Source organism: Hypanus sabinus, chromosome 7 (assembly GCF_030144855.1).
Source record: "Hypanus sabinus isolate sHypSab1 chromosome 7, sHypSab1.hap1, whole genome shotgun sequence".
NCBI classification, from domain to species: Eukaryota; Metazoa; Chordata; class Chondrichthyes; order Myliobatiformes; family Dasyatidae; genus Hypanus; species Hypanus sabinus.
The window spans coordinates 40,173,340-40,201,217 of record NC_082712.1 but is presented as its reverse complement, the minus strand read 5'-3'; the positions used below and the strand labels follow the sequence as shown (position 1 = coordinate 40,201,217).

At 41.7% G+C, this 27,878-nt stretch overlaps 1 protein-coding gene across 9 annotated transcripts in view; it reads left to right on the top strand.

The window, feature by feature from the left end:
* arhgef28a (Rho guanine nucleotide exchange factor (GEF) 28a) overlaps positions 1-27,878 on the top strand; it is a 390,430-nt gene that overhangs the window by 193,478 nt on the left and 169,074 nt on the right. Inside the window, exons 1-2 of one of the 9 annotated variants that reach the window (XM_059974564.1) lie at positions 5,916-5,932; positions 6,580-6,671. The exons of the other annotated variants lie outside the window; for them this stretch is intronic. Coding sequence (XP_059830547.1) covers positions 6,587-6,671 — 85 coding nt within the window. The 5' untranslated portion in view covers positions 5,916-5,932; positions 6,580-6,586. Of the gene's footprint in view, positions 1-5,915; positions 5,933-6,579; positions 6,672-27,878 lie in introns of those variants that run through there. 9 annotated transcript variants of the gene reach the window in all.

Below are 27,878 nucleotides of genomic sequence, written 5' to 3'. Positions count from 1 at the left end.
AGCCCGGCTGCTAATGCTTTTGATACGTAATCAGCCCTGCCCCCAAAGTATACAGTCAGATTACTTTGGGGATTGGGTTGGATTACCAGGTACTAATACCTCTCACTGCATCGAGATGTCTTTTCTACAATTATTGAAAGTTCTGGCTCAAATTTTTAGGCTAAGTTCCCTATCTAGAATCTCCCTAATCAAAGAAACTATTTCACTCCTTAAATCTGATCACAGCTCTTTAATATCTTGAAAATGCTTTATTTAAACTCTGCCAATTACTAGGTTACTCTCTGCTCAAAATCTGACCTTTGAATTTCAGATATGTTTCTGTTAAGCTTGCACAATTAAACTTCTTAAACTGCTAAACATACAATAGTATCCAACAGCAGAGTGGTTATGTTACTGGATGAATGGCCAGAATTCTGGATCATTGATCTGGAGACATGAATGGAATCCTACAGTGGCAGCTGGGGAGTTTGACTTTGACTAATGAATAAATCTGAAATTTAAAAAGGATTCCTTCTTAAGTAACAGCAGCTGTAAGATTGCCTGATTACAATAAAAACCCATCTAGTTCACTCATGTTCTTTAGGAAAGTAAATCTGCTGCTCTTGCCCGCTCTGATCAGTAAGTGATCACAAACCAACTTATTTGGTTAACCCTTTAACGGCCACTTTGGTTCAGGCCAGTAAGAAATGAATAATATCTGTCAGGTTTACCAGTGAAATTTGCGTTCTGCCAATGAAGAAGTTAAGAAATATGCTGCACTCTGTATAAGGACACTGATATGCTTCTCAAATTTCATTGCCCAAAATTATTTATTATACACTAGAGACAAAGTAGTTAATTTACTGGATAAGTATCCAGGGGCCTGGAGATCCAGAAATGTAGTTCAATTCATGTAATTAAATATGAACCTTTTGTCAATAAACTTCTGGGTTGTCATCAAATTAATTCAGTTTGCAAATGTCCTTTGGGGTAGGAAATCTACCTCTCTACCTGACTGAGTATGGCTGCAGGTTGATTCAGAGTAGGCTTTGAATTACCACAGGGAGTACCAAGGGAAGTGCAATAAATGCTGGCTTTGGTGCAGTATTATCAGCACCAGACTTCGAAGTGAGCGGTTCCAGGTTCGAAACTGCCGGCTCCTTGCACGCCTTCCAAACTGGCTAGTTTGAGCACAATGTTCCCTCTAAGGTGTGCATGTGCATTTATCTTTTGCAACTAGCGCACAAAGGAATTTAAACGGCACGAGAAAGGCTTGTCACCCTCTACCTCATTGGCATGTTAAGTATATTACACGATTGTACACAATCACTTTCTTTTTTTGGTTTCTGCCAGTGTTGATAACATGGAGTTTGCAATGGTTTGTTTGAAGATTTTAGAACTAGCTTATTTTTACTGTTTTTAATGAAGAAATTATTCAATACTCACATGCTGTTTGCACTGGGAAAAAAATTGCACTGCAGAAGATTTTTGCGCATACTGGTTATTACAAGTTAGAGGGAACTGGTTGAGCGTCGAGCCAGCAACCTGGCCTCGTAAAAAAAAAAAGACAGACAAAATACTACAGAACTGGCAAAGTTGTCACTTGATGTGCCATACGGCGTGGAGAGGAATAATAACAATTTGGTGAACAGGTGAATGAATAGATATAACTGGGAACCAGAACTACACACTACATAACTTGTGACGAAGTATGTCTTGCATATCTTATGCAGGGCCCGTAGCAGTATGAGTAGCTTACATTGTCCACAGGCCTTTACTCTTGCTCCAAAATCATGGAAGTTGTTTCAGATATGGTAAGTTTGAATCATTGAGGCACTCCACATGTCAATACCTCAGGCAATGGCATATCAGACACACAGGGGATCTGGAAAGAAAATTGTCAACTGCTTGATCCATGCAGTCCTTATGAAATACAGGTTGAGTACCCTTATCGAAATGCTTCGGGCTGGACGCGTTTCAGATTGCCGATATTTTTGGGTTTTGGAATATATAATGATATATACCGTATATACTGTAGCTTGGGATCACTATAATTTCCAACTCTAAATTTATGTGCTGCCGGTTAGCAGTCTTTGTCTAACGCTTGTTCATCACACATATGCACTTTACAGTAAAAATAATTGCATACCATTAATATAATGAAAATACAGTGTGTGCAGTGTAAGAGGAGCAGCACAGCAGCATTGGAGATATCAGCTGTTGAGCAGCAACAATGGCAGGCTTTCACTCTCCACCTGTGATGCAGTGTATTTGCATTTTACTTTTTTTAGATTTCTTGTAGAATGTAAAAAAACAATCAGTACTACAGACTTGTTCTGGTGTTAAATTTTTTTATCAGCGATGATCTTCACAAACTCATCGGTGAATTTCTCTGATGATAGGAGAGGGTTCAGAGGAGGTTCACAGAAATAGCCAATGAATGGAAGTGTTATTTTATGAAGCGCATTTGCTGGCTCTGGGCCTGTACTTGCTGGAATTAAGAAGAATGAGGCAGGATCTTATTGAGACCTATTGAATGTTGAAGGGCCTAGACAGAATGGATGTGAAGATGATTGAGGGGGCCTAGGACCTGAGGGCACAGTCTCAGAATAGAGGGACATCCATTTGGAACAGAGATGAGGACGAATGGAATACAAGATGTTGCTACTCCAAACTGCATCTGGTCTCATTGTGGCAATAGAGGAGGCTGTGAATAGACATGCTGTTGTGAGAATGGCAAGTGGAATTGAAATGGGTGGCACTGTGAGATCCTGACTGTTGCATTAGATGGAGCAAAACTGCTTCACGAAGCGGTCTGCCAATGGGTCTCACCAATATAGATGAGATCACACTGGGAGAACTGGATACAATAAATGACACTTATAGACTTATAGGTAAAATACTGCCGCACCTGGAAGGAGTTTTAGGGACCTGAATGCTGTGAGAAAGAAAGCGTAGGTGCTAGTGTAGCAATTAGTATGATTGCCTGACCAGCTGAGTTGTTCCAGCTTTATATTTTAATTATTTTTTTTACCTTATTTAGCAATAGAGCACAGAATAGGCTCTTTCAGCCCTTTGGACCACACCATCCCAGTAACCCCACAACCCTGATTAGTCATGGGACAATTTACAGTGACCAATTAACCGACCTGCTACATCTTTGGACTGTGGGAGGTATCTGGAGCACCAGGTGAAAACCCATGTATTCCTTGGGGAGGACATACAAAGACTCCTTGTACTACAGCATTGGAATTGAACTTCGAACTCTGGATTGCCCCGATCTGTAATAGCATCATGCTAGCTACCATGGCGTCCGTATGTATTGCTGGATTTACTTCCCCCTCTGCTCTCCAGGACATTAGAGCTTGTTAGGTTAACTTCTCGGCTTCCTTTTTGATATTCATTGAATCTATGTCCACCGGCATTCCTGGCAAACCCAACCATTCATTGTGTAAGTGTGTTGCCTCATCTTATTTTGGATTTTTTCATCAGCCATGTCCCTTCTTTGTCCCTGGATCTTGACCCTTTTCCCATATACACTGTCTGTGATCTTCATGATTTTAACTACCTCCGTCAGATCCCTTTGCAACTTCCTTTGTTCCAAGGACAACCACCACAGCTTCTCGGCCTTAAAAGTCTCTTCTGCACCTTCATTAGAGCTTTCACATTTCCTAATGTGGTGTGGAGAATTGGACTCTATCCTATCAGTAGAGAACCAGTGTTCAAAGAGGTTCAGCATGATTTCCCTACTCTTTGTGCATGACCAGGGATTACATTTGCTTTAGTAACCACTTTCTGAATCTTCCTTCCCACTTTTAGTGAACAATGCATATTTATTCCCCGATCTCTCTGATCTGTTGCCTATCTGTTACAAAAAAATGTAGTTCAGCATTCAACTTTCTCCCATTCTGCATTTTTGTAAGTTGTTCCTTGTTCACTTCTAGTCCAAGGCATAAATATGGATTAAAAAATGCCAATCCTTGAGGAAATCCACTGTACACTTTCCTCCAGCATCAAGAATAACTTCACTACATTCTGTTTCTGGTTACTTATGCACTTTTCTATCCATGCTGTTTAAGACTTGATGACTTGCTGTTGAAACACTTGACACAAGCAAGAATGGGGCGAAGCATGGCCTTCTATCAAAGTTATGAAATATTTGTAGTGAATTTAAGTGAAATTTATGAATTAACACAAAGCAAAATCTGATTATTTTAAATTTTATGATAATTTATGACTGTTAAGTAAGAAAGAACAATGAAATTAACATCTTTTCCTTCCTAATCTCAAGATTGGCAAACCCCACTGAAATAAATAGGGGCTCCAATCACATGGCAGGTCTCACTGGCTTAGTCAAGTCAAGTCACTTTTTATTGCAATTTCGACCATAATTGCTGGTACAGTAAAAATGAGACAACATTTTTCAGGACCATGGTGTTACAAGACACAGTGCAAGAACTAGACTGAGCTACGTAAAAAACAGCACAGAAAAAACTACACTAGACTACAGACCTACACAGGACTGCATAAAGTGCACAAAACAGTACAGGCATTACAATGAATAATAAACAAGACAATAGGGCAGTAAGTTGGTGTCAGTCCAGGCTCTGGGTATTGAGGAGTCTGAGAGCTTGGGGGAAGAAACTGTTACATAGTCTGATCGTGAGAGCCCAAATGCTTCAGTGCCTTTTCCCAGACGGCAGGAGGGAGAAGAGTTTGTATGAAGGGTGCATGGGGTCCTTCATAATGCTGTTTCCTTTGTGGATGCAGCGTTTAGTGTAAATGTCCGTAATGGTGGGAAGAGAGACCCCTATGATCTTCTCAGCTGACCTCACTATCCGCTGCAGGGTTTTGTGATCTGAGATGGTGCAATTTCCGATTGAAATTGGAATTGAAAGATTGAAGAGGCAGATTTCCAGGTGTAACACCCGGGAATCCTGGCACAATCAGGGTCTGATGCTGGAGTTCATGTGCTAACTTATCTGCTCCTCTGCTGGGCCATGCAAGCCTGGCATATACTTACCTGCAAATGGTTGAACGTTGCTTGTTCCCTTGAAAACTGCTGGCCAGAGCCAACTTGATTTGGCCCTTTGTCATATTATAGGTGACATAAAGGGTCTTTTGTCTTCAACTCTCTGTGTAATGTTTAAATACTTCTGCACTTATGTAATCTTCACGATAGTCTAATAGTGTACCTACGTTTGCAAGTTAAATGAGCTATGTTGGGTTGCTGTGTGTGTATAATAGAAAATCTGCTAACTAATGAATAATTTCAGCTTGTTACAGAACGCTGCAGTGGGTTGAAAAATAATTGAACTGAAGTGCGGAATGTTAACAAGCTCAAATGTCAAAGTTTTGAAAAGCTGACATTTAAACCAATCTCCTCTTGTCCTTACTCTGCTTCTTGCAAATGCACTCACAGCATGCAGGCACGTGTTTCTTTCCCTTTCTAAAGTAAAAATAAAATGGCATGTTCAACAAATGTCCAACAAATTATGCTGTAATTACTAATGTGTGCCCATGATTAGATCCAAAAAGCCAGGGAAAAATATGTTGGGGGAGGGTAACAAGTGCAGGCTTGAATACTAATTGCTTGCAAGTTGTTCAGGAGACTGCAAGAATGGAGGATTTGTTGTGAATTGGTCACTAGCTCTATTGTGCACAGCAGTGAGGTTAGATTGTGCTATGAAGGTGCTAGGCTTGTAAAATCTTGCAGCTCTCACTCATTTTTTGTAATAATGGAATAGATATTGTAAAGCTAACAGTCTTTAATGAGCATGCCATTGATATTTTGTTTCAAATCTTGCTGTGAAAATTTTGAATCACATGCTATTTGACGGTGTGTACACAAATGTACTGATCATCAGATTGCTAGTTTACTGAGTAATCAGGTTCCGTGTAGAGTTGTTGCTTATTTTTCTCGGTTCCCAGCTCTGCACGTTGGCCGATGTTTGTAAGTATCTCTGCACTGAGTAGTTTGACAAAGGGCTCCAGCAAAGGATTGCCTGTCCTTAATGAGAATCTGAGATCATTTGTTTAACCTGTGCCTTGAACTTCCTATCAACAGGTCGCAGAAACAGTCACATAAATATGTGATTTGCGTGTTTTCTTGTAAATGAATACTTAAGATGGCTTTTGTTTAATTTTCTTGTCTCTGGGAAAGGAAAACTTACTTGAAGATTTTTTGTGTGGCAGGAAAGGGAATTATTTCTACCTTTGTTTAGCTTCTGATTTCCTTGCATGGGGTGTCTCCACCGGAGATGTATTTGCATAGAAATGAAAAGGTGAGTTAATGATTTATGGGCTTATGCCGACCTTCCAAATACCCATGGATAGTGGGCGCAGTTCCTCTCACATTTCATAGTTTTGCATTGAGTTTTGCCTTGTTATTTATAACCCATCTACATGCCTGGTTGCCTGAAGAGACCACAATTTTACTACTACACCCTCCCCTGGGTTATTGGGCAATTTGATACCAGCCTCCTTCATTCTTTTATTTCGCTTCACAGCTAGACTCACTTCAGAGCTTCGAGTCACTTGCGTGCGCAACAAAATCCTGTTTAAGTATGTCTGTTCATTCTCGTGTCTTTTTAATTTAAGCCATTAAATGGATTCAGACTCAGATTCCCCTTTCAATTATTCTTGGCCATCTTTTCCTAAGATGAGGATTCGACGCAGGGCATCTAAACAAGGTAGAAATTAAATCCAATTACCTTTTTCTTTAAATAAAATTCATCTTTAAGATCTATATTTATTTCTCTTTGAGACAGTGAAAGAGGAAGCCAGGAGGAAATAGGCTTTCTGTCAAGAGCTGTAAATTAATTAATCTGTTTTGCACTTGTGTCTCTTGAGTTGTTGATCAATAAGATGGTTACAGAAATAAGGATCTTATCTTTCGGAACAATTTTCAGTAAGTTTTGAGAAGTATTGTGATTATGATTAATTAAGAGAGATTTTAATGATTAACGTTGCTTTCTTTAACTGTGTCAATTCCAGTTGCATACCCCAGTGTTTAAAGAAAGACGTATTTATTTAGTGCTTTTCATGATCTTAAGATTTCCAGAAGTGCTTTCCACCCAGTAAAGTATTTTTTAAGTGTAGGGTTGATGAATGCAAGGAAACAATTTGTAGATAGCAAACTCTCACACAAACCCTTGTGATGCAGACCAGAATATCCATTTAGTTTTGTTTACTTAGTTCTAAATATTGATGAGGAAACCACTATTAATCTCCTGCTCTTTGTCAAAATAGTATATCTTATGTCTACTTGAAAGAGCAGAGAAGATTGGTTTAGCATAGCATGGTGACTCCTCTGTCAATGTAGCATCTCTCAGTACTGTATTCACCCTGAACTACTGTGCACAACGTTCTGGAGTGTGATTTGAACCTATCGTCTTCTGAGTGGGGGCACAAATACTTCCACATGAGCAATGATCTTCAAGTACGCATTGGCATTTTTTTGCTTATTCATACATTTAGGCAATTGTCCAAGTTTTGGTTTTTAGGTAGAGTGGACTAACTGCCACAAACCTGACATCCAGATTTGCTGGGACATTAATAAAAGTCAAAATTGTGCAAATAGTGAAAGAGTGAAACAAAAATGGAAAATGCTGCACAGATGGTCTACATATCTGGAACACAACTTTTCTTGCAGTTGTTGTTTGATCTGTGTGAACCTAGGAATTACTAGTTTACTCAAACACTCTACACTCATCTCTCCCCACTGATCTCCCCCAGCTCTTTTTCCCACAAGTGTGACAAGTAATACACCTGCCCATTCACACCCTCCCACACCACCTCTCAGAACCCCAAACAGTCCTTCGAGGTGAGGTGATTCTTCACCTGTAAGACTGTCTTTGGTTATCCTACTCTATCCAGTGCTTGCGTTGTGGCCTCCTCTATATCAGTGGGACTCGATGTAGAATGGGGGACCTCTTCGTCAAGTACATTTGCTCTATCCACTATAAAAGGCAGGTTTTCCTGGAGGCCCCCCATTTCAATTTGACTTCCCATTCTCGTTCCAACATGCAAGTCCATGGCTGCATCTACTGTTACAAAGAGGCCACATTCCGATTGGAGGGCCTCTCCTCTGATTCTTTCTGGGTGGCCTCATACCTGATGGCATGATCATTAATTTTTCTTAAATTTTGGTGATTTCTCCCGCTCCCCTTTCTCTCTTTTTCCATGCCCCATTCTGGCTCCCTTCTCACTCCTTCTCTGCCCATTGGCTCCCTCTGGTGCCTTCCTCCTTCACGTTCTTCCATGGTCCTCTCCTATCAGATTTCTTTCTCTTCAGCCTTTGTCTTTTCCACTTATCACCTCCCAACTTTTTACTTCAGCACCCCCCCCCCAACCCTCCTCCCTGTCTCCTGATTTCACCTGTCACCTGCCAGCTTTTACTCCTTCCCTCCCCCACCTTCTCCTTCTTACTCTGGCTTCTGCCCCCTTCCTTTCCAGTTTTGATGAAGTGTCTCTGCCAGAAATATTGACTGTTCATTTCTTTTGATTGGTGCTGCCTGACTTGCTGAATTCCTCCTCCAGCTTTCTGTGTGTGTTCCTCAAGATTTCTAGCATTTGCAGAATCTCTTTGTGTTTATGATACACTAGCTTACTTCAGAATCAGAATCACTTTACTGCCAGTATGTGAAACATACCAGAATTGATTTTGATTCAGTGCAGACATAAAGCACAGAACAATACCGTAACACAACAGCAACCAATAGCTAACAAGATGATAATATGAACAGCTATGAATAATCAGCAAGCAGCAGAATGGTCACATGTGCAAATGTCAATAATCAAATTAAATAAATGAGAACATATGAACAGAGTCAATAATTGCCAACAGAACCAGGAGAGCAGGAAGTTGTGTAAGGACAGTTGGGGTATTGTTATTAGAGTTTTGTGTGAGAAGTTGCAGAGCTTCAGGAAAGAAGCTTTGGAGATGACATGGATTAATATTGTGTCTTGCATGTAATCAAGCTGTTATAGAAACATTGCTTATGTAACCTGGTCATCCATAGCTTAAAAGATATTTAAGAATATGTAATGGGGGTGGGAGATATTAAGCTTCAGTGAAGAATCACTTGCAACTTCCGTACATGTGTCGGGTAGTGTTAATTGCTTTGGAAGGTGAAAGAGTGGAAAGGTTTCCTGTTGTGTATCTTAGTTGTAGGTGAAACAACGTAAAACACTTTCAGTAAGTGTTATGTCTTTTCAGCTTTACAAATCAATAGTTTATTGTATCATTTCATTAACCAACCTGGAAGAATTCACTTCAAAGGATCAGGAATGCAATACTGTAAAGAATTGAATTGAATTGACCTTATTACTTACATCTTTCATATACATGAGGAGTAAAATCTTTACATTATGATGTCTCTGTTCAAATGTGCAATGTGCAATTATAGTAATTTATAATAGATATTATGTACAATATAATCAACATATCCTGGTTATCAGTTTCCTCAGCGTGATTTGAGCAGTCTGATGGCCTGGTGGAAGAAGCTGTCCCAGAGCCTATTGGTCTTGGCTTTTATGCTGCAGTACCGTTTCCCAGATGGTAGCAGCTGGAACAGTTTGTGGTTGGAGTGACTGAGGTCCCCAATGATCCTTCGGGCCCTTTTAACACACCTGTCTTTGTAAATGTCCTGAATAGTGGGAAGTTCATATCTACAGATGGGCTGGGCTGTCCCTCTGCAGAGTCCTGTGATTGAGGGAAGTACAGTTCCCATACCAGGGGTGATGAAGCCAGTCAGAATGCTCTCAGTTGTGCCCCTATAGAAAGTTCTTAGGATTTGGAGGGCCATACGAAACTTCGTTAACCGTCTGAGGTGAAAGAGGTACTGTTCTGCCTTTTTCACCACATAGCCAATATGTGCAGACCATGTGAGATCCTTGGTGATGTTTTTGCTGAAGATCGTAAATAGACAATAGACAATAGGTGCAGGAATAGGCCATTCGGCCCTTTGAGCCAGCACCGCTATTCAATTTGATCATGGCTAATCATCCACAATCAGTAACCCGTTCCTGCCTTCTCCCCATATCCCTGACCTCTGCTATCTTTAAGAGCTCAATCTAATTCTTTCTTGAAAGTATCCAGAGAATTGGCCTCCACTGCCTTCTGAGGCAGAGCATTCCACAGATCCACAACTCTCAGGGTGAAAAAGTTTTTCCTGATCTCTGTTCTAAATGGCCTACCCCTTATTCTTAAACTGTGGCCTCTGGTTCTGGACTCCCCCAACATCAGGAACATGTTTCCTGCCTCTTGCGTATCCAATCCCTTAATACATCTTATATGTTTCAATCAGATCCCCTTTCATCCTTCTAAATTCCAGTGTATGCAAGCCCAGTTGCTCCGATCTTTCAACATATGACAGTCCCACCATCCCGGGAGTCAACCTTGTGAACCTACACTACACTCCCTCAATAGCAAGAATGTCCTTCCTCAGATTTGGAGACCAGAACTGAACACAATACTCCAGGTGTGGTCTCACCAGGGCCCTATACAACTGCAGAAGTACCTCTTTGCTCCCATACTCAACTCCCCTTGTTATGAAGGCCAGCATGCCATTAGCTTTCTTCACTGCCTGCTGTACCTGCATGCTGACTTTCAGTGACTGATGAACAAGGACACTTAGATCTCATTGTACTTCCCCTTTTCCTAACTTGACACCATTCAGATAGTAATCTGCCTTCTTGTTCTTGCCACCAAAGTGGATAACCTCACATTTATCCACATTAAACTGCATCTGCCCACTCACCCAACCTGTCCAAGTCACCCTGCATTCTCCTAACATCCTCCTCATTTTTCACACTGCCACCCAGCTTTGTGTCGTCTGCAACTTTGCTAATGTTACTTTTAATCCCTTCATCTAAATGAAGCTGTTCACCCTCTCAACCCCAGATCCATTGATGTCTATAGGGGTTAGCCTGTCTCCATTCCCCCTGTAGTCCACAGCCAGCTCCTTTGTTTTTGTGACATTGAGGGCGAGGTTGTTTTCTTGACACCACTGTGTCAGGGTAGTGACTTCCTCTTTGTCGGCTGCCTCATTATTATTTGAGATTAGGCCAATCAGTGTAGCGTTGTCAGCAAATTTAATTAGCTGATTGGAGCTGTGGGTGGAGACACATTCATGGGTATACAGAGAGTAAAAGAGGGGGCTTAGTACGCAGCCCTGAGGGGCAGAGGTGAGGGAGCTCAGTCTTATCACCTGCCGGTGATCTGACAGGAAGCCCAGGATCCAGGCATAGGGCAGTGTGAAGACCGAGGTCTCTGAGCTTCTTGTCGAGCCTGGAGGAATGTGTTTAAGCTGCATGCATCTAATATTGTTGAAAAATGCTTCAGGAAACACCTTGCAGTGTTACATTTTCAATGTATAATAAAAGTACTTGTGATCTGTGTTAGTCTGTCACTTTCTTACTTCGAAGGCAATGTAGAATTGCATGAAATTTGATTGCACAGAGGTATTGAACCTTCAGCTGGCTTGGTCCGTACCGGTTGATACTAACCACCCTCTACGCAGTGGCAGTGGAATTACCACCACTTTTCTGTCTGATTTGTATCTCTGAGGGTTTTTCACTTGGTGACAGGGACAGTTGTCTGAATCAGTAGGACTACCCTCAATATGGAATGAAAATAGAGTGACATTTTTGGGTTTTAATTGCCTCCTATATTCATGGATATGAATTATTTTCACCAGAACCTGTGACATGGCATTCCACTGCATAAGCTGCACACTGTTTCAGCAGCATCTCTGTATAAATTATTTATCTCCAAAATGGGGGGGGGGGGGGTAACTTTGTGTTCTGTGCTTTTGCTGAAATTTCTGACGGAAAGGAAACCAGTGCATAAACTGTTAGTATAAAACATCAGTGTCCTTTCATCTTCAAAATTTTCACATCATCTTCCAGAAAAGCCACAGCGACCAATTTTATATTCTGCTGCAAATTGTCAATATGTTGTTAATGTTGCACGAAGCCTTTTTAATTGCACCTATTAAAGAGGGGTGGATGGGCTATTTATCATTGCTGAAACCTGAACTGAAAGATTGTTAACACAGAAGAGTGGAAAAGAATAATGCACTATTTTATATGCATATTTGTTTCATAGTCCTGAGTCTTTTGTATTCTGCCTGCATGATTGCATTCACTGTGGCTTAGGATGACTTGATTAGAATATGACCCCACAGGGTTTCATACTGCAAAATGCCTCATGTCAGTTAAACGTGCATCTTTCTGTATATTACCTGCCAGTGTTCTAATCTTAACTTCAAATGGAGATTTTTGATTGACTAATTGTTTATATTATGTTAAATCTAGGAACAGCTATATCTGATCTGGGATTAGGTATGATTCTGTTTAGTTAGACATACTTGTAGTTGCAAACTGCAAGCAAGGTGTTCATGAGACATTATCTTTCAGTTTTATGTAAACTCTTGTCATTTCGGAGTGTGTGCTTGGTGAGTCAGTGCATAGGAGGCAAGATGCAGAATGCAAACCTGCGTCCAACGGTAGCAAGCAAATAGATTGCTGTGATCCATTTAACCCCGAGACGGAGAAAGACCTTTTATGTTTGGTAATTTTCATTGTATCAGGACTCCAATTAACTGTGCAGTTAGAGGAAAAGTTCATAAGTGTAGTGTTTGCAATACATAGAATATTACAAATTGAAAGGATGGATTATACTAGTGAAGCTGACACAATGTAAATGTGTCTGTCCCTTACAGATAAGAGGACAGCACCACATACAGTTCACTGTGTCAATAATTATGAGAAAAATACTAACATCACCCCTTACCTGTCATCAATGAGTGAAACTGAGGACAAGTATGTTATACCACAGACAGCTGGCTTCCATTCCTTATTTTCATTGAATTTGTTTACAAATGCAATATTTTATCAAACTGTAACCTCTCATTATTGTTTTCAGACAAATGCGCACATATTAATGGTTGGTCCTGTATTGTGTTCTGTCATTACATACTTTAGAAGACCAGATTTTTATAGCTCTGATAAACTATAGCTGTAAATGCCAGTTATGTATTGATCAACTCAAAAAACTAACAATTTGTATCATTTGATGGGCTGATTAATAGTTAGCATTAATTTATTCAAATTAGTAAATTTGCAGATGACACAAAAACCGGTGGAGTTGAGGATAGTGAGACGGTTGTCAAAGGATTCAATAGGATATAAATCAGTTGGAATCAGGGGCAGAGAAATGGTAGATGGAGTTGGACAAGTGTGAGGTGATACATTTTGGTACAAATGCAAGGGGAAAGTATACGATAAATGGCAGGACCCCTAGGTGCTTGATGAACAGAGGGGTCTTTGCAACATAAGTGGATAGAGTGGTAATATAGGCTTATGGCACTCTGGTCTTCAATGATCATCATATAAAAGTCAGAAAGTCATGTTGCAAGTGTTAAAGCTTTGCTTCACACTTTTCAGAAATCTCACTACTACATTACAGGACATTCATGTGGACTTTGGGAGGGTGGAGACAGGCTTCACCAGGATATTGCCTGGATTGGACAGTATTAGCTATAAGCTGAGTTTGGACAAATCTTGATAGTTTTCTCCGGAGCACTGGAAGCTGGGCGGAGAGCTGAAAGAAGTATATCAAGTTATGAGAGGCATTGGTAATAGAGATAGTCAGAGTTATTTTCCAGGGATGAAATTTAAATACCAGAGGGCATTAGTATTGGGGAAAGTTTAAATGGGAGTATTTAAAAGAGAGCATTTTGATGGAATGGGCGACGGAGTAGAGGGAGACAGAGTAGGAAGGCTTTGTCTCCAGAGGCTTCAGCGAGCAGAGGCGGAGGACGAGCTTCACTCCAAGTGAGGTAAGGCCAGGTAAGTTCCTTTAAAAGGAGAACGTTTCAAAAGTTGAGGCAACATATTGGGTAGGTCATGTCAGCTGAGATCGGCCCCGTGGTTTGTTCATCCTGCAGCATGTGGGAAATCAGGGATACTTCCAGTGTCCCTGATGACTATGTGTGCAGGAAGTGTGTCCAGCTGCAGCTTCTGGCAGACCACATTGAGCGTCTGGAGCTGCGATTGGATTCACACTGGAGCATCCGTGATGCTGAGAAAGTTGTGAATAGCATGTTCAGTGAGTTGGCCACACCGCAAGTGAAGGCTACACAGGCAGAAAGGGAAGGGGTGGCCATAGACAGCGTAGCAGTAGGCAGATAGTGCAGGAGTCCCCTGAGGTCACCTTCCTCCTAAACAAATATACTGTTTTGGACACTTGGGGGAGATGTCTCATTAGGGGAAGGCAGCAGCAGCAGAATTCATGGCACCATGGGTGGCTCTGCAGCACAGGAGGGAAGGAAAAGGAGTGAGAGAGCTACAGTGATAGGGGATTCGATTGTAAGGGGAATAGATAGGCATTTCTGTGGCTGCAAACAAGTCTCCAGGATGATATGTTGCCTCCCTGGTGCAAGGGTCAAGGATGTCTCTGAGCGGCTGCAGGGCATTCTGGAATGGGAGGGTGAACAGCCAGTGGTCGTGGTGCACATAGGTACCAACAATATAGGTAAAAAAACAGAATGAGGTCCTACAAGGTGAATTTAGGGAGTTAGGAGATAAACTAAAAAGTAGGACCACAAAGGTAATAATCTCTGGATTACTACCAGTGCCACGTGCTAGTCAGAGTAGAAATAGGAGGACATTTCAGATGAATACGTGGCTTGAAAAGTGGTGCAAGGGGGAGGGATTCCAATTTCTGGAGTATTGCAACCAGTTCCGGGGGAGGTGGGACCGGTACAAACAGGACAGTCTGCACCTGGGCTGGACTGATACCAATGTCCTAGGGGGAGCGTTTGCTAATGCTGTTCAGGAGGATTTAAACTAATGTGGTAGGAGGATGGGAACAAGTGCAGAGAGACAGAGGGGCGTAAAATGAGGGTAGAAGCAAAAAGAAGTAAGGTGAAAAGTAGAAGTGGCAGGCAGGCAAATCCAGGGCAAAAATCAAAAAGGGCCACTTTTCAACATAATTGTATAAGGGCTAAGAGTGTTGTAAAAACAAGCCTGAAGGCTTTGTGTGTCAATGCGAGGAACATTCATTACAAGGTGGATGAATTGAATGTGCAGATAGTTATTAATGAATATGATATAGTTGGGATCACAGAGACATGGCTCCAGGGTGACCAAGGATGGGAGCTCAACATCTAGGGATATTCAATATTCAGGAGGGATAGACAGGAAAGAAAAGGTGGGGTAGCGTTGCTGGTTAGAGAGGAGATTAACGCAATAGAAAGGAAGGACATTAGCCTGGAGGATGTGGAATTGATAAGGGTAGAGCTGCATAACACTAAGGGGCAGAAAACGGTGGTGGGAGTTGTATACAGGCCACCTAACCGTAATAGTGAGGTTGGGGATGGCATTAAACAGGAAATTAGAAATGCGTGCAATAAAGGAACAGCAGATATAATGGGTGACTTCAAATTACATATAGATTGAGTGAACCAAATTGGTAAGGGTGCTGAGGAAGAGGATTTCTTGGAGTGTATGTGGGATGGTTTTCTGAACCAACATATTGAGGAACCAACTAGAGAGCAGGCCATTCTAGACTGGGTATTGAGCAATGAGGAATGGTTAGTTAGCAATCTTGTCATGCGAGGACGATTGGGTAAGAGTGACCATAATATGGTGGAATTCTTCATTAAGATGGAGAGTGACATAGTTAATTCAGAAACAAAGGTTCTGAACTTAAAGAAGGGTAACTTTGAAGGTATGAGACATGAATTAGCTAAGGTAGACTGGCAAATGATACTTAAAGGGTTGATGGTGGATATGCAATGGCAAGCATTTAAAGATTGTATGGATGAACTACAACAATTATTCATCCCAGTCTGGCAAAAGAATAAACCAGGGAAGGTTGTGCACCCGTAGCTGACAAGGGAAATTAGGGATAGTATCAAGTCCAAAGAAGAAACATACAAATTAGCCAGAAAAAGTGGCACACCTGAGGACTGGGAGAAATTCAGAGTCCATCCGAGGAGGACAAAGGGCTTAATTAGGAAAGGGAAAAAAGATTATGAGAGAAAGCTGGCAGGGAACATAAAAACTGACTGTAAAAGCTTTTATAGATATGTGAAAAGAAAAAGATTGGTTAAGACAAATGTAGATCCCTTATAGTCAGAAACAGGTGAATTGATCATGGGGAACAAGGACATGGCAGACCAATTGAATAACTACTTTGGTTTTGTCCTCACTAAAGAGGACATAAATAATCTTTCGGAAATAGTAGGGGACCGAGGGTCTAGTGAGATGGAGGAACTGAGGGAAATACATGTTAGTAGGGAAGTGGTGTTAGGTAAATTGAAGGGATTAAAGACAGATAAATCCCCAGGGCCAGATGGTCTGAATCGCAGATTGCTTAAGGAAGTAGCCCAAGAAATAGTGGATGCATTAGTGACAATTTTTCAAAATTCCTTAGATTCTGGATTAGTTCCTGAGGATTGCAGGGTGGCTAATGTAACCCCACTTTTTAAAAAAGGAGGGAGAGAGAAACTGGGGAATTATAGCCCGGTTAGCCTGACATTGGTGGTGGGGAAAATGCTAGAGTCAGTTATCAAAGATGTGATAACAGCACATTTGGAAAGCAGTGAAATCATCGGACAAAGTCAGGATGGATTTGTGAAAGGAAAATCATGTCTGACAAATCTTATAGAATTTTTTGAGGATGTAACTAGTAGAGTGGATGGGGAGAGCCAGTGGATGTGGTATATTTGGATTTTCAAAAGGCTTTTGACAAGGTCCCACACAGGAGATTAGTGCGCAAACTTTATTGGGGGTATGGTATTAATGTGGATAGAGAATTGGTTGGCAGCCAGGAAGCAAAGAGTGGGAATAAACAGAACCTTTTCAGAATGGCAGGCAGTGACTAGTGGGGTACCACAAGGCTCAGTGCTGGGACCCCAGTTATTTACAATATATATTAATGATTTAGACGAGGGAATTAAATGCACCATCTCCAAGTTTGCGGATGACACAAAGCTGGGCGGCAGTGTTAGCTGTGAGGAGGATGCTAAGAGGATGCAGGGTGACTTGGATAGGTTAGATGAGTGGGCAAATTCATGGCAGATGCAATTTAATGTGGATAAATGTGAGGTTATCCACTTTGGTGGCAAGAACAGGAGAACAGATTATTATCTGAATGGTGGCCGATTAGGAAAAGGGGAGGTGCAACAAGACCTGGGTGTCATTGTACACCAGTCATTGAAAGGGGGCATGCAGGTACAGCAGGCGGTGAAAAAGGCAAATGGTATGTTGGCATTCATAGCAAGAGGATTCAAGTACAGGAGCAGGGAGGTTCTACTGCAGTTGTACAAGGCCTTGGTGAGACCACACCTGGAGTATTGTGTGCAGTTTTGGACCCCTAATCTGAGGAAAGATATTCTTGTCATAGAGGGAGTACAAAGAAGGTTCACCAGATTGATTCCTGGGATGGCAGGACTTTCATAGGAAGAAAGACTGGATCGACTAGGCTTATACTCGCTGGAATTTAGAAGATTGAGGGGGGATCTTATCGAAACGTATAAAATTCTAAAGGGATTGGACAGGCTAGATGCAGGAAGATTGTTTCCGATGTTGGCGAAGTCCAGAACGAGGGGTCAGGGTTTAAGGATGAAGGGGAAGCCTTTTAGGACCGAGATGAGGAAAAACTTCTTCACACAGAGAGTGATGAATCTGTGGAATTCTCTGCCACAGGAAACAGTCGAGGCCAGTTCATTGGCTATATTTAAGAGGGAGTTAGATATGGCCCTTGTGGCTAAAGAGATCGGGAGTATGGAGAGAAAGCAAGCACAGGATTCTGAGTTGGATGATCAGCCATGATCATACCGAATGGTGGTGCAGGCTTGAAGGGCCAAATGGCCTACTCCTGCACCTATTTTCTATGTTTCTATGAGACTTACAAAGCAACTTTTCTTTACAAGGAGTAGTGGGTGCCTAGAATGTACTGCTAGGGGAAGCGGTCGAAGTAGATACAATTGTGAAGTTTATGGGGCATTTAGGCACAATAAAGCAGGGAATAGGAAGATGTGGACCTTCTGCAGACACTTGGGATTATTTTGGATTCACATCATGTTCCATACAAACTTTGTGAGCCCATGGGCCTGTTGTTTTGCTGCACTGTTTTGTGTTCTAAAACCATTGTATTTTCATTAAATTGTGGGTATTGTATTAGCAATAATAGGATTAGGTACCTTTGGCCAAGACACTTGAAAATATTTGAGCAATAAAATTTCTCCACGTCATGAATTGTTGTGAAATACTACAGCTGATGTGTGTGTGTCAAGTAACATTGACTAGCTAGATTTTCAAGGTGTCTTTTTTTATGAAAGCTGACTTTTTCTTTGTAAACTTTACTATTGTGATGAACATCTGGAACCAATTGACAGGTGATATTAGAGGGTGATCAGTGTGGCAGCTATCAGAACCTGGCATTGCATGAGCAGTCTGTAGTTCCTCATCTGGATGGAGATAACCTCTAGCAGGTGTCAATGCTTGTACTAGAGCTGCTGCTACACAGCCTGCACTTCTCTTATTGACAAAACAGGGGTTTACCCCAACAGAGGGTCTCCTCGATGTGCTTCTCCACATTGGTGAGAATCGACTCAGATCGGGGATTGCTCTGTCGAGTGGCTTTGCTCTGTCCACCACAAAGGGCAGGATCACCTAGGGGGTCGACCATTTCAATTTGACTTCCCATTCCCATTCTCACATGTCTGTCCATGACCTCCTCTACTGCTAAAATGAGGCCAAACTCAGGTTGGAGACAAAAACACCTCATATTCGGTTTGGGTAACGCCCAACCTGATGGCAACAACACCATTTTCTTCAACTTCTAGTAGTATCTCCCCATCCCTCATCCTTTTTCTTTTCCCTAATCTGTTTACCTTCTTATCACTTCCCTTCCAACCTACCAATCACCACCCTCTGGTTCTTCTGCTACTTCCCTTTCCTCAATGATCCACAGTCCTCTCTAATCAGATTCAATTTTCGTCAGCACTTTATCTCTTCCACCTATCCCCTCCCAGCTCCTTACTTCATTCCACTTTTCCCCTTACCCAGTCTCACCTATAATCTACCAATGTGTACTCCTTCCGGTTTCCGACCACCTTCTTATTCTGGCTCCCGCCCCTTCCTTCCTTGTCCTGAAGAAGGGCCTCGGCCTGAAAGGTGGACTGTTTATACCCCTCCACAGATGCTGCCTGGCTTGTTGAATTCCTCCAGCATTTTCTGTGTGTTGGTTAGAGACCCATCTTTCACGAATAATGTAAATAGGAGCACTAACCTCACTAAACGCTTATTTTCAACTAATGTCAATTAAAAAGACTTATGAAGAATCCTTCTCAGATTTGCTGTCCTCAGAAATTCAATAACTATCCTATGAAGATATCCTGTTCTTCATTCTCATTGATAAGGTTTGCTCCAAAACCAGTCCCAGTTCAGACTGAAGCTAAACAGGACTTAAATATTGGACCAAGATTTTCCTAGATGGTTACTTTTACTACCCATCTTAACTCCATCTTTATAGACTTCTGCACACATGCCTTCCGACTGCTCCTTTCCTGCAAACCTACATTGTCCCTTCTAATTTATACTGCTGCTCCTTATTCTACCATTCCACTCTACAATAGTGCGATTGTTTTGTTGATTAAATGCCTGATGTTATCAAAGCACTTTAGCTGCATCGTCATTTATACAATTAAGTATTAGATCTTCTTACTCGAAATACTGAAAACTTTTTGTTATACATGTGTAATTACAACATGCAGGTTTGCTGTTTACAATGAATGACTTTATTGAGTTTGTTACATCACTCCTTCAGAAGTTATTTAGCCAATGTTTTGGCCGTGGCATGAAGTCCATACTCTATTTTAAAATTGGAAAGCTAATTAACAATTTAATAAAAGTAAGAAAAAAGAAAATACAAGTTGATTTATATTAACAGTTAGCTGTAATGTTATACTTCTTTAATCCACCATCATGGAAAAGTTTGCTGCGTGCATAACAGCAATAAATTAACTTTCTGTTAAGCTTCTTTACTCCGAGGGTCACGAGAGTGTGGAATGAGCCACCGGCACAAGTGGTGCATGTGAGCTCAATTTCAAGGTTTAAGAGAAGTTTGGATAGGTACAGGGATCTTAGGAGTACAGAGTGTTATGGTCCCGGAGCAAGTTAATGGGAGTAGGCAGGTTAAATAACTTGACATAGACTAGATGGGCCAAAGGACCCAGTTATATGCTGTACTTTTCTATGACTATGAATGCTGTCGAGAAACATACCCTCTCTTGAATTAACCAAGTCTTAGAATAAGCTAATCTTTTTTTTTTAGGATGTATTAACTATTTAATTCAAGTTTAATTTAACATTAAATAAACATTTATATCAAGTCATTAGTATTATTCTTTAGCATTTAACTCTTAAGAATCTCTGAAACTACCAGAGTTTTGAAAAGTTTTGACATAAAGTAAGTGGCTGTGCAGTCATCTTCTTTCTAAAGTTTCTACAGTATATTACAGTACTGGATATTGTTGATGGGGATGACCTACCAGGAATGAGTTGTAGTGGTCCTGCCTCTGGCACAGAGGTTGAACCCTCAACTAGAAAGGGGAGGAGGGAAGAGAAGAGAGCGATAGTTTTAGGGGATTCTATAACCAGGGGGGCAGATAGGAGATTTTGTGGGGCAGATCGGGAGTCTCGGATGGTATGTTGCCTCCCTGGTGCCAGGGTCCGGGACATCTCAGATCGGGTGCAGGCTATTCTTGAGAACGGGGGCATGAACCCAGATGTAGTGGTCCATGTAGGGACCAACAATGTAGGTAAGGTGAGTGAGGGGGTCCTGCTTAGAGAGTTCAGGGAGTTAGGAGTGAAGCTGAAAGGCAGGACCTCCAGGGTGACAATCTCGGGATTGCTACCTGTGCCACGTGCGAGTGAGGTGAAGAATAGAATGATTATGCACATTAATACGAGGCTGAGAGCATGGTGCAGGAAGGAAGGGTTCAGGTTTTTGGATAATTGGTCTTTGTTCCAGGGACATTGGGATCTGTTTCGAAGGGACGGTCTACATCAGAACCGGAGGGGTACTAACATTCTTGCAGGAATGTTTGCCAGTGCTGCTCGGGGGGGTTTAAACTAGATGTGCAGGGGGCAGGGATCCAGATCCAGAGGGTTGGTCAGAAGGAGCATGGGGTTAAATGTGTAGAAGGTTTGGGTGATCTTGAGAAGGTCATCAAAATTCAAGGTGCAACTAGCCCAATGGAAGTTCAAGGAGCTGGGTTAGGTACAGTAGACAGTGTTTTAAGCAAAGAGAGGAGGAATGTGCTAAGAATTCTATACTTGAATGCGCGTAGTGTCAGAGATAAGATAGATGAGCTTGAAGCTCAGATGAAAATGGGGAACTACGATATTGTTGGGATAACGGAGACATGGCTGGAAGGGGATCAGCCCTGGGAATTGAGTGTACCAGGGTATACGTGCTATCGTAGAGACAGAAATATGGGAAGAGGGGGTGGGGTGGCCCTGTTGGTGAGGAATGAGATTCAGTCCTTAGCAAGAGGTGACTTGGGAACAGGGGAAGTAGAGTCTGTGTGGATTGAGCTGAGGAACAGTAAGGGTAAAAAGACCCTAATGGGTGTTGTGTACAGGCCCCCAAACAGTAGCATGGATATTGGGTACAAGTTGATTAGGGAGTTAACATTGGCAGGTGCTAAAGGTAATGCAGTCGTTATGGGAGATTTCAACATGCAGGTGAACTGGGAGAATCAGGTAGGTGCTGGACCCCAGGATAGGGAGTTTGTGGAGTGTCTAAGGGATGTATTTTTGGAACAGCTTGTGCTTGAGCCAACCAGGAACGAAGCTATTTTGGACTTGGTGATGTGTAATGAACAGGAATTGATAAGTGATCTTGAAGTAAAGGAGCCATTAGGAAGTAGTGATCATAACATGATAAGTTTTTATCTACAATTTGAGAGGGATAAGGGCAGATCAGAGGTGTCAGTGTTGCAATTAAATAAAGGAGACTACGGAGCCATGAGGGAAGAGCTGGCCAAAGTTAAATGGGCGGATGCCCTGGCAGGAAAGACAGTGGATCAGCAGTGGCAGATATTCTTGGGGATAATACAAAAGATGCAAAAGCAGTTCATTCCAATGAGAAGGAAGGATTCAAAGAGGGGGAAGGGGCCACAGTGGTTGACAAAGGAAGTCAGAGATTGTATAGCATTAAAGAAAAAGAAGTATGACAGGTCTAAGATGAGTGGGAATACAGATGATTGGGAAAGTTTTAAGGAACAGCAGATCTTAACTAAAAAAGCAATAGGGAGAGAAAAAATCAGGTATGAGCTCAGTCTAGCCAGGAATATAAAAGGGGATAGCAAAAGCTTTTTTAGCTATGTGAAGAGAAAGAAGATAGTTAAGAACAATGTTGGCCCCTTGAAGAATGAATTGGGAGAAATTGTTATGGGAAACAGGGAAATGGCAACAGAATTTAATGCATACTTTAGATCTGTCTTCACCAGGGAGGACACAAGCAATCTCCTAGATGTATGGATGGGCAAGGGTCATAAGATATCAGAGGAACTGAGACAGATTGACATTAAGAAAGAAACTGTGATGAGTAGACTGGTAGGACTGAAGGCTAATAAATCCCCGGTTCCAGATGGTCTGCATCCGAGGGTTCTAACAGAGGTGGCTCAGGAAATTGCGGATGCATTGGTAATCATTTTCCAATGTTCCTTAGATTCAGGATCAGTTCCTGAAGATTGGAGAGTGGCTAATGTTATCCCACTTTTCAAGAAGGGAGGGAAGGAGAAAACGGAGAACTATCGCCCTGTTAGCCTAACGTCAGTCGTGGGGAAGATGCTTGAGTCCATTATCAAGGACAAAATAGTGGCACATCTTGATGGCAGAAATAGGATTAGGCCGAGCCAGCATGGATTTACCAAGGACAAATCATGCTTGACTAATCTGTTGGAGTTTTTTGAGGGTGTAACAAGGATGTTAGACGAGGGTAAGTCAGTGGATGTTGTGTACCTAGATTTTCAGAAGGCATTCGATAAGGTGCCACATAGGAGATTGGTGAGTAAAATCAGAGCTCATGGCATTGGGGGCAGGGTTTCAACATGGATAGAAAACTGGTTGGCAGATAGAAAGCAAAGGGTAGCAGTGAATGGGTGTTTCTCGGACTGGCTGGAGGTGACTAGTGGGGTACCACAGGGCTCTGTATTGGGACCTCAGCTCTTTACGATTTATGTCAACGATTTAGATGAGGGTATTGATAACTATATCAGCAAGTTTGCTGACGATACTAAACAGGGTGGCAGTGTGACATGCGAAGAGGACGTTAGGAGAATACAGGGAGACTTGGATAGGCTGGGTGAGTGGGCAGATACTTGGCAGATGTCATTCAATGTGAATAAATGTGAAGTTATCCTCTTTGGAAGCAGGAACAAGAGGGCAGAGTATTGTCTGAACGGTGTAGAGTTAGGTAAGGGAGAAATGCAAAGAGACCTAGGAGTCCTAGTTCACCAGTCAATGAAGGTGAATGAGCAAGTGCAACAGGCAGTGAAGAGGGCAAATGGAATGTTGGCCTTTGTTACAAGGGGAATTGAATACAAAAGCAAGGATGTCCTTTTGCATTTGTACAGGGCCCTGGTGAGACCACACCTGGAATATTGTGTACAGTTTTGGTCTCCAGGTTTAAGGAAGGACATTCTGGCAATTGAGGAAGTGCAGAGTAGATTCACTAGGTTGATTCCTGGGATGGCAGGGCTGTCTTATGCAGAGAGATTGGCGAGATTGGGCTTGTACACACTGGAATTGAGGAGATTGAGAGGGGATCTGATTGAAACGTTTAAGATAATTAAAGGATTTGATAGGATTGAGGCAGGAAATATGTTCCAGATTTTGGGAGAGTCCAGTACCAGAGGGCATGGATTGAGAATAAGAGGTCAGTTATTTAAAACAGAGTTGAGGAAGAGCTTCTTCTCCCAGAGAGTTGTGGAGGTGTGGAATGCACTGCCTCGGAAGATGGTGGACGCCAATTCTCTGGATGCTTTCAAGAAGGAGCTAGATAGATATCTGATGGATAGGGGAATCAAGGGATATGGGGACAAGGCAGGGACTGGGTATTGATAGTGAATGATCAGCCATGATCTCAGAATGGCGGTGCAGACTCGAGGGGCCGAATGGTCTACTTCTGCACCTATTGTCTATTGTCCATATTAGTGCCTGTGGCTTTGAGGGCAGCAGATTTGAACCATTATTGCAGATACAGACCTGACTTCCTTAAGAGTTAATCTGTCCTGTTGGTTTGGCAGCCGAACTAGTAGTAGCTGGGATCCACAATGGATTGAACAACAGAGTATCTCGGAAAGTATAACAGGAATGAGCAGAGCCTGCGTGGGTTTACAAAGGGGGACTTGCATCTGTCTAATGCCCTGAGGATGTCAAATTTACTGTTCACACAAAGCAAAGCAGGAGTATAAGTTGTCAGCAGAAAAAAAAACAAACAAACCAAGTGAATGGGTGAGTTCAGGGCAGATGGGCAGATGGAATATATCTGCCCTGCAGAGAGTGGTCCAGTAACAAATCAGTTTGTATTTCACAGCTCTGGAGACCTGGCTTTGATGCTCGCCCTGCTTAGTTTGAATGTTCTCCCCATAATGTTTTGGATTTCTCCAAGATGCTTTGATTTCCTCCCACATTCCATGCACATTGGTTGCTAGGTTAATTGTTATATATTGCCCCTTGTGTAGGCAAGTGGCTAAAGTGTGGAGTAAATGGGGATGTGCATTGATGTGGAAATGGGAGATAGAGTAAGATCAGAATAGATGGTCTGTGTAAGCATGTCTGTGTAAATCGACTGTTTATTTCCCTCCAGAGATACTGTCCAAACCCTGAATTCCTGTAGTATTTTGTGAATGGACTGAAGGGCCTAGTTCCTTGTTGTATTGTTCTATAATGTGGAAAATAAGTTCATCCATTTGGTACATGTAAAAGTAGATTTTCTTAAACCTCAACCTGTACTCTCTCATCCAAGCAACATCCTGGTGAACCTTTCTTGCTCCCTCTTCAAGGCCTTCACTTTCTTTTTGTAATGTAACAGTTAGAACTGTGTTTGACATCTTCAAAAAGTTAGTAATAAGTTCTCAGTGAATGTACTCCAAATAATTTATATTTCCAGTTTTAACAAGCCTTCTCAAGGTAGCACCATCACCTGATCATGGGCATTCTCATCCCCCCCCCCCCCCCTCCCTGTTGTCTGGAACCTGAAATAGGTTTTAATTTCTAACTTTTCCTTGTTCTGAAGAAAGTTATTAATTTGAAACCTTTCTTTTCATAGGGCTGCTGACATGATTGAGTATTTACAGCTTTTCCTGTTTTGTTTTAGAAAAGCCCAATCTTGCCAAATTTACATCTTCTGATGTTACTCATTGCACTCATGATGGCATGGAACCAAAAGACTTAATACCAAGCTTATCCCATGCTTTGTATTGTCCCTTAAAAAATCAGGGGAAATGACTTGATCTCCTTTCTTTATGTTATAGGATCTGCCCATTTAATTCCCAATCTATGTAAAGTTCAGAATGTACCATTTTGAAGATTATTAAATTGAACTTATGAACTTAAAAAGTTATAGTACACTTCGCATGAGATGGTGTGCGAATTCTATGCAGTGTGTATATAGAGTGCATGCCAATGGAATTCCCCATCCCCTTATGATTAAGGAATCTTAGATTTATGCCACAACTGAAAATTGATAGAATGAGTTTGGCAATGTAGCTAATTTGTGAACTATAGGTTGATCAGATGCATAGAATTAGCAAAGGAGGAACCCTATGAAATCTTTTTATAGAAAAGAAACTTACGAAATCTATGCCTTAGTTTCCACCATGTCCTATTTATCCCTGTGCTTTACAAATCCTACATTGGCTTCTAGTAAAACACCACCATTTTTATAAATGTTGTCCTTATTTTGAAGACCATTGCTTTGATCTCTAATATTTCTAACCACTCCTGTCCCTGTAATCATGGAATTCTGAGCTCTTGATCATCCCTGGAATTAATGCTGTATCTTCAGTTATAAGATCCTGATCTCTGATCTCCTCTCCTGAAGCATCTCCTGATTGTGATCTGTTCTTGTATCTCATTATGTGTTAATGTATAAAGCTTGTTTGATGTCTCTGTGGACAGCCCCATGGATGTCTGTTGTATATATATATTGGTTGTTTAAAAAGGGAGGGAATGGCAATGTTTCGGCCATCTCTATTTTCAGCTTACTGGGAATCGGGCATGAATATCTCCCAGAAGGGAAGAATATAATCTCAAACAACAAGAGAAATTATAAATAGACATTACCAGCAAGAAACATTCTTTATTTCTAACTTATGGTCAATATCATTTAAAAAAAAACATTTGCCACATAGATGTTGCTTATTAGATAGGAGAAGAAGATTGTAACATAATAGGATAGATATTTGCTGGATTTTTCTGGGCCATGTGTTCTTATCTGTGGATAATTTTGATTGTGGTTCACTGTGTCAACATTAAAGTACATCACTAACACTTGTAACATTGTGTTAATGCAAGCTGTAGTCAAAGTGTGCACGATAAGCAGTGGTATCATCAATCCATGACAAAATTCCTTTGGCGCATGTCCATCTGCACTCGGTTGACAGAACACAAAGAGTAGGCCAGTGGCAGGAAATAAGGGCTAAACAGATTTGCATCCGTGCTAGTCAAAGAGAGCTTTAATTATTTGTCAGTTTGTCATGGATTTACTTGATGGAGTGGTTATTGAGCTCAACTGTGTGAAGCTGCTGTAGTCACGGATTTTTCCCAGATTTAAAACCATGCTGGTCTGTGACAGTGATTGATAAGTGCCACATCTGGCAATTTTTAGCACATACTTATGTTCTTGGAAGGGGGGTATTCCCTTCTTCATGAGCAGCTTAGAGCAACGACCCCCTTGGTCATGTTGATGTTGCCAGACGTGATCTGGCTGAGATTTGTTGACTGGGTAAGTTGGTGGCATCTCCAGAGAGAGCTTCTTGGTTTGCTGTTGCCTGCTGTAGCCACCACTGCCAGTGGTGTGTGGCATTGAGGAAGGGGGGGTGGGGTGATGGGGACTGAAGAGAACACTACTTTGCTGGACTGTCAAAGGCTGCATGAGGATCCCACTCCACAGAATTGGGCCCTGAATGAAGACCCAGTCTCTGCTTGCATGAAGCAGGATTTTGTGAACAATTGGAGTTCTGAAGATAAATGTTGAGTTGTCATCTTGCTACACAAGTTCCTGCATCATCCATCTCAAACAAGACTAATTTTAAACATCTCCCCTTGGCATTCATTACCAAGCCTCTAGCAGTGACAAGAGGCTTTCAGTAAGCTCCTGTTATCAGTGCTTCCGAATTATGCAGTATGATCTCTATTTCATTTGGAAAGACTTTCCACCATGTACAAAGCACAGGTCAGAGATGAGTAGACATTTCCCTGGGCTCTATAATCCAGCTCCAAAATCCCATTTATTATCAAGCACTCTGTGGGATTCAACACACACAAAATGCTGGAAGAACTCCGCAGGCCAGGCAGCATCGATGGAAAGAGTACAGTTGATGTTTTGGGCCAAGACCCTTCAGCAGGACTCTGTACCATTGTCAGCCCTGTCAATGATACAGAATATTCACTGTAGTTCACAAGTGACACTGCATTGAGTCATTTCTAAAATAGATCGGTGTTTCTTCGCTATCTGAAAGTAAAGATCAGCCTTGTAGAAAATGAAAGCTGTCCTTTCTAAAGGACAGGGTTTCCCTCCCTCTGCTATTGATGTTGCACACACCCGCATCTCCTCCATTTCCTGTACATCTGCGCTCACCACATCT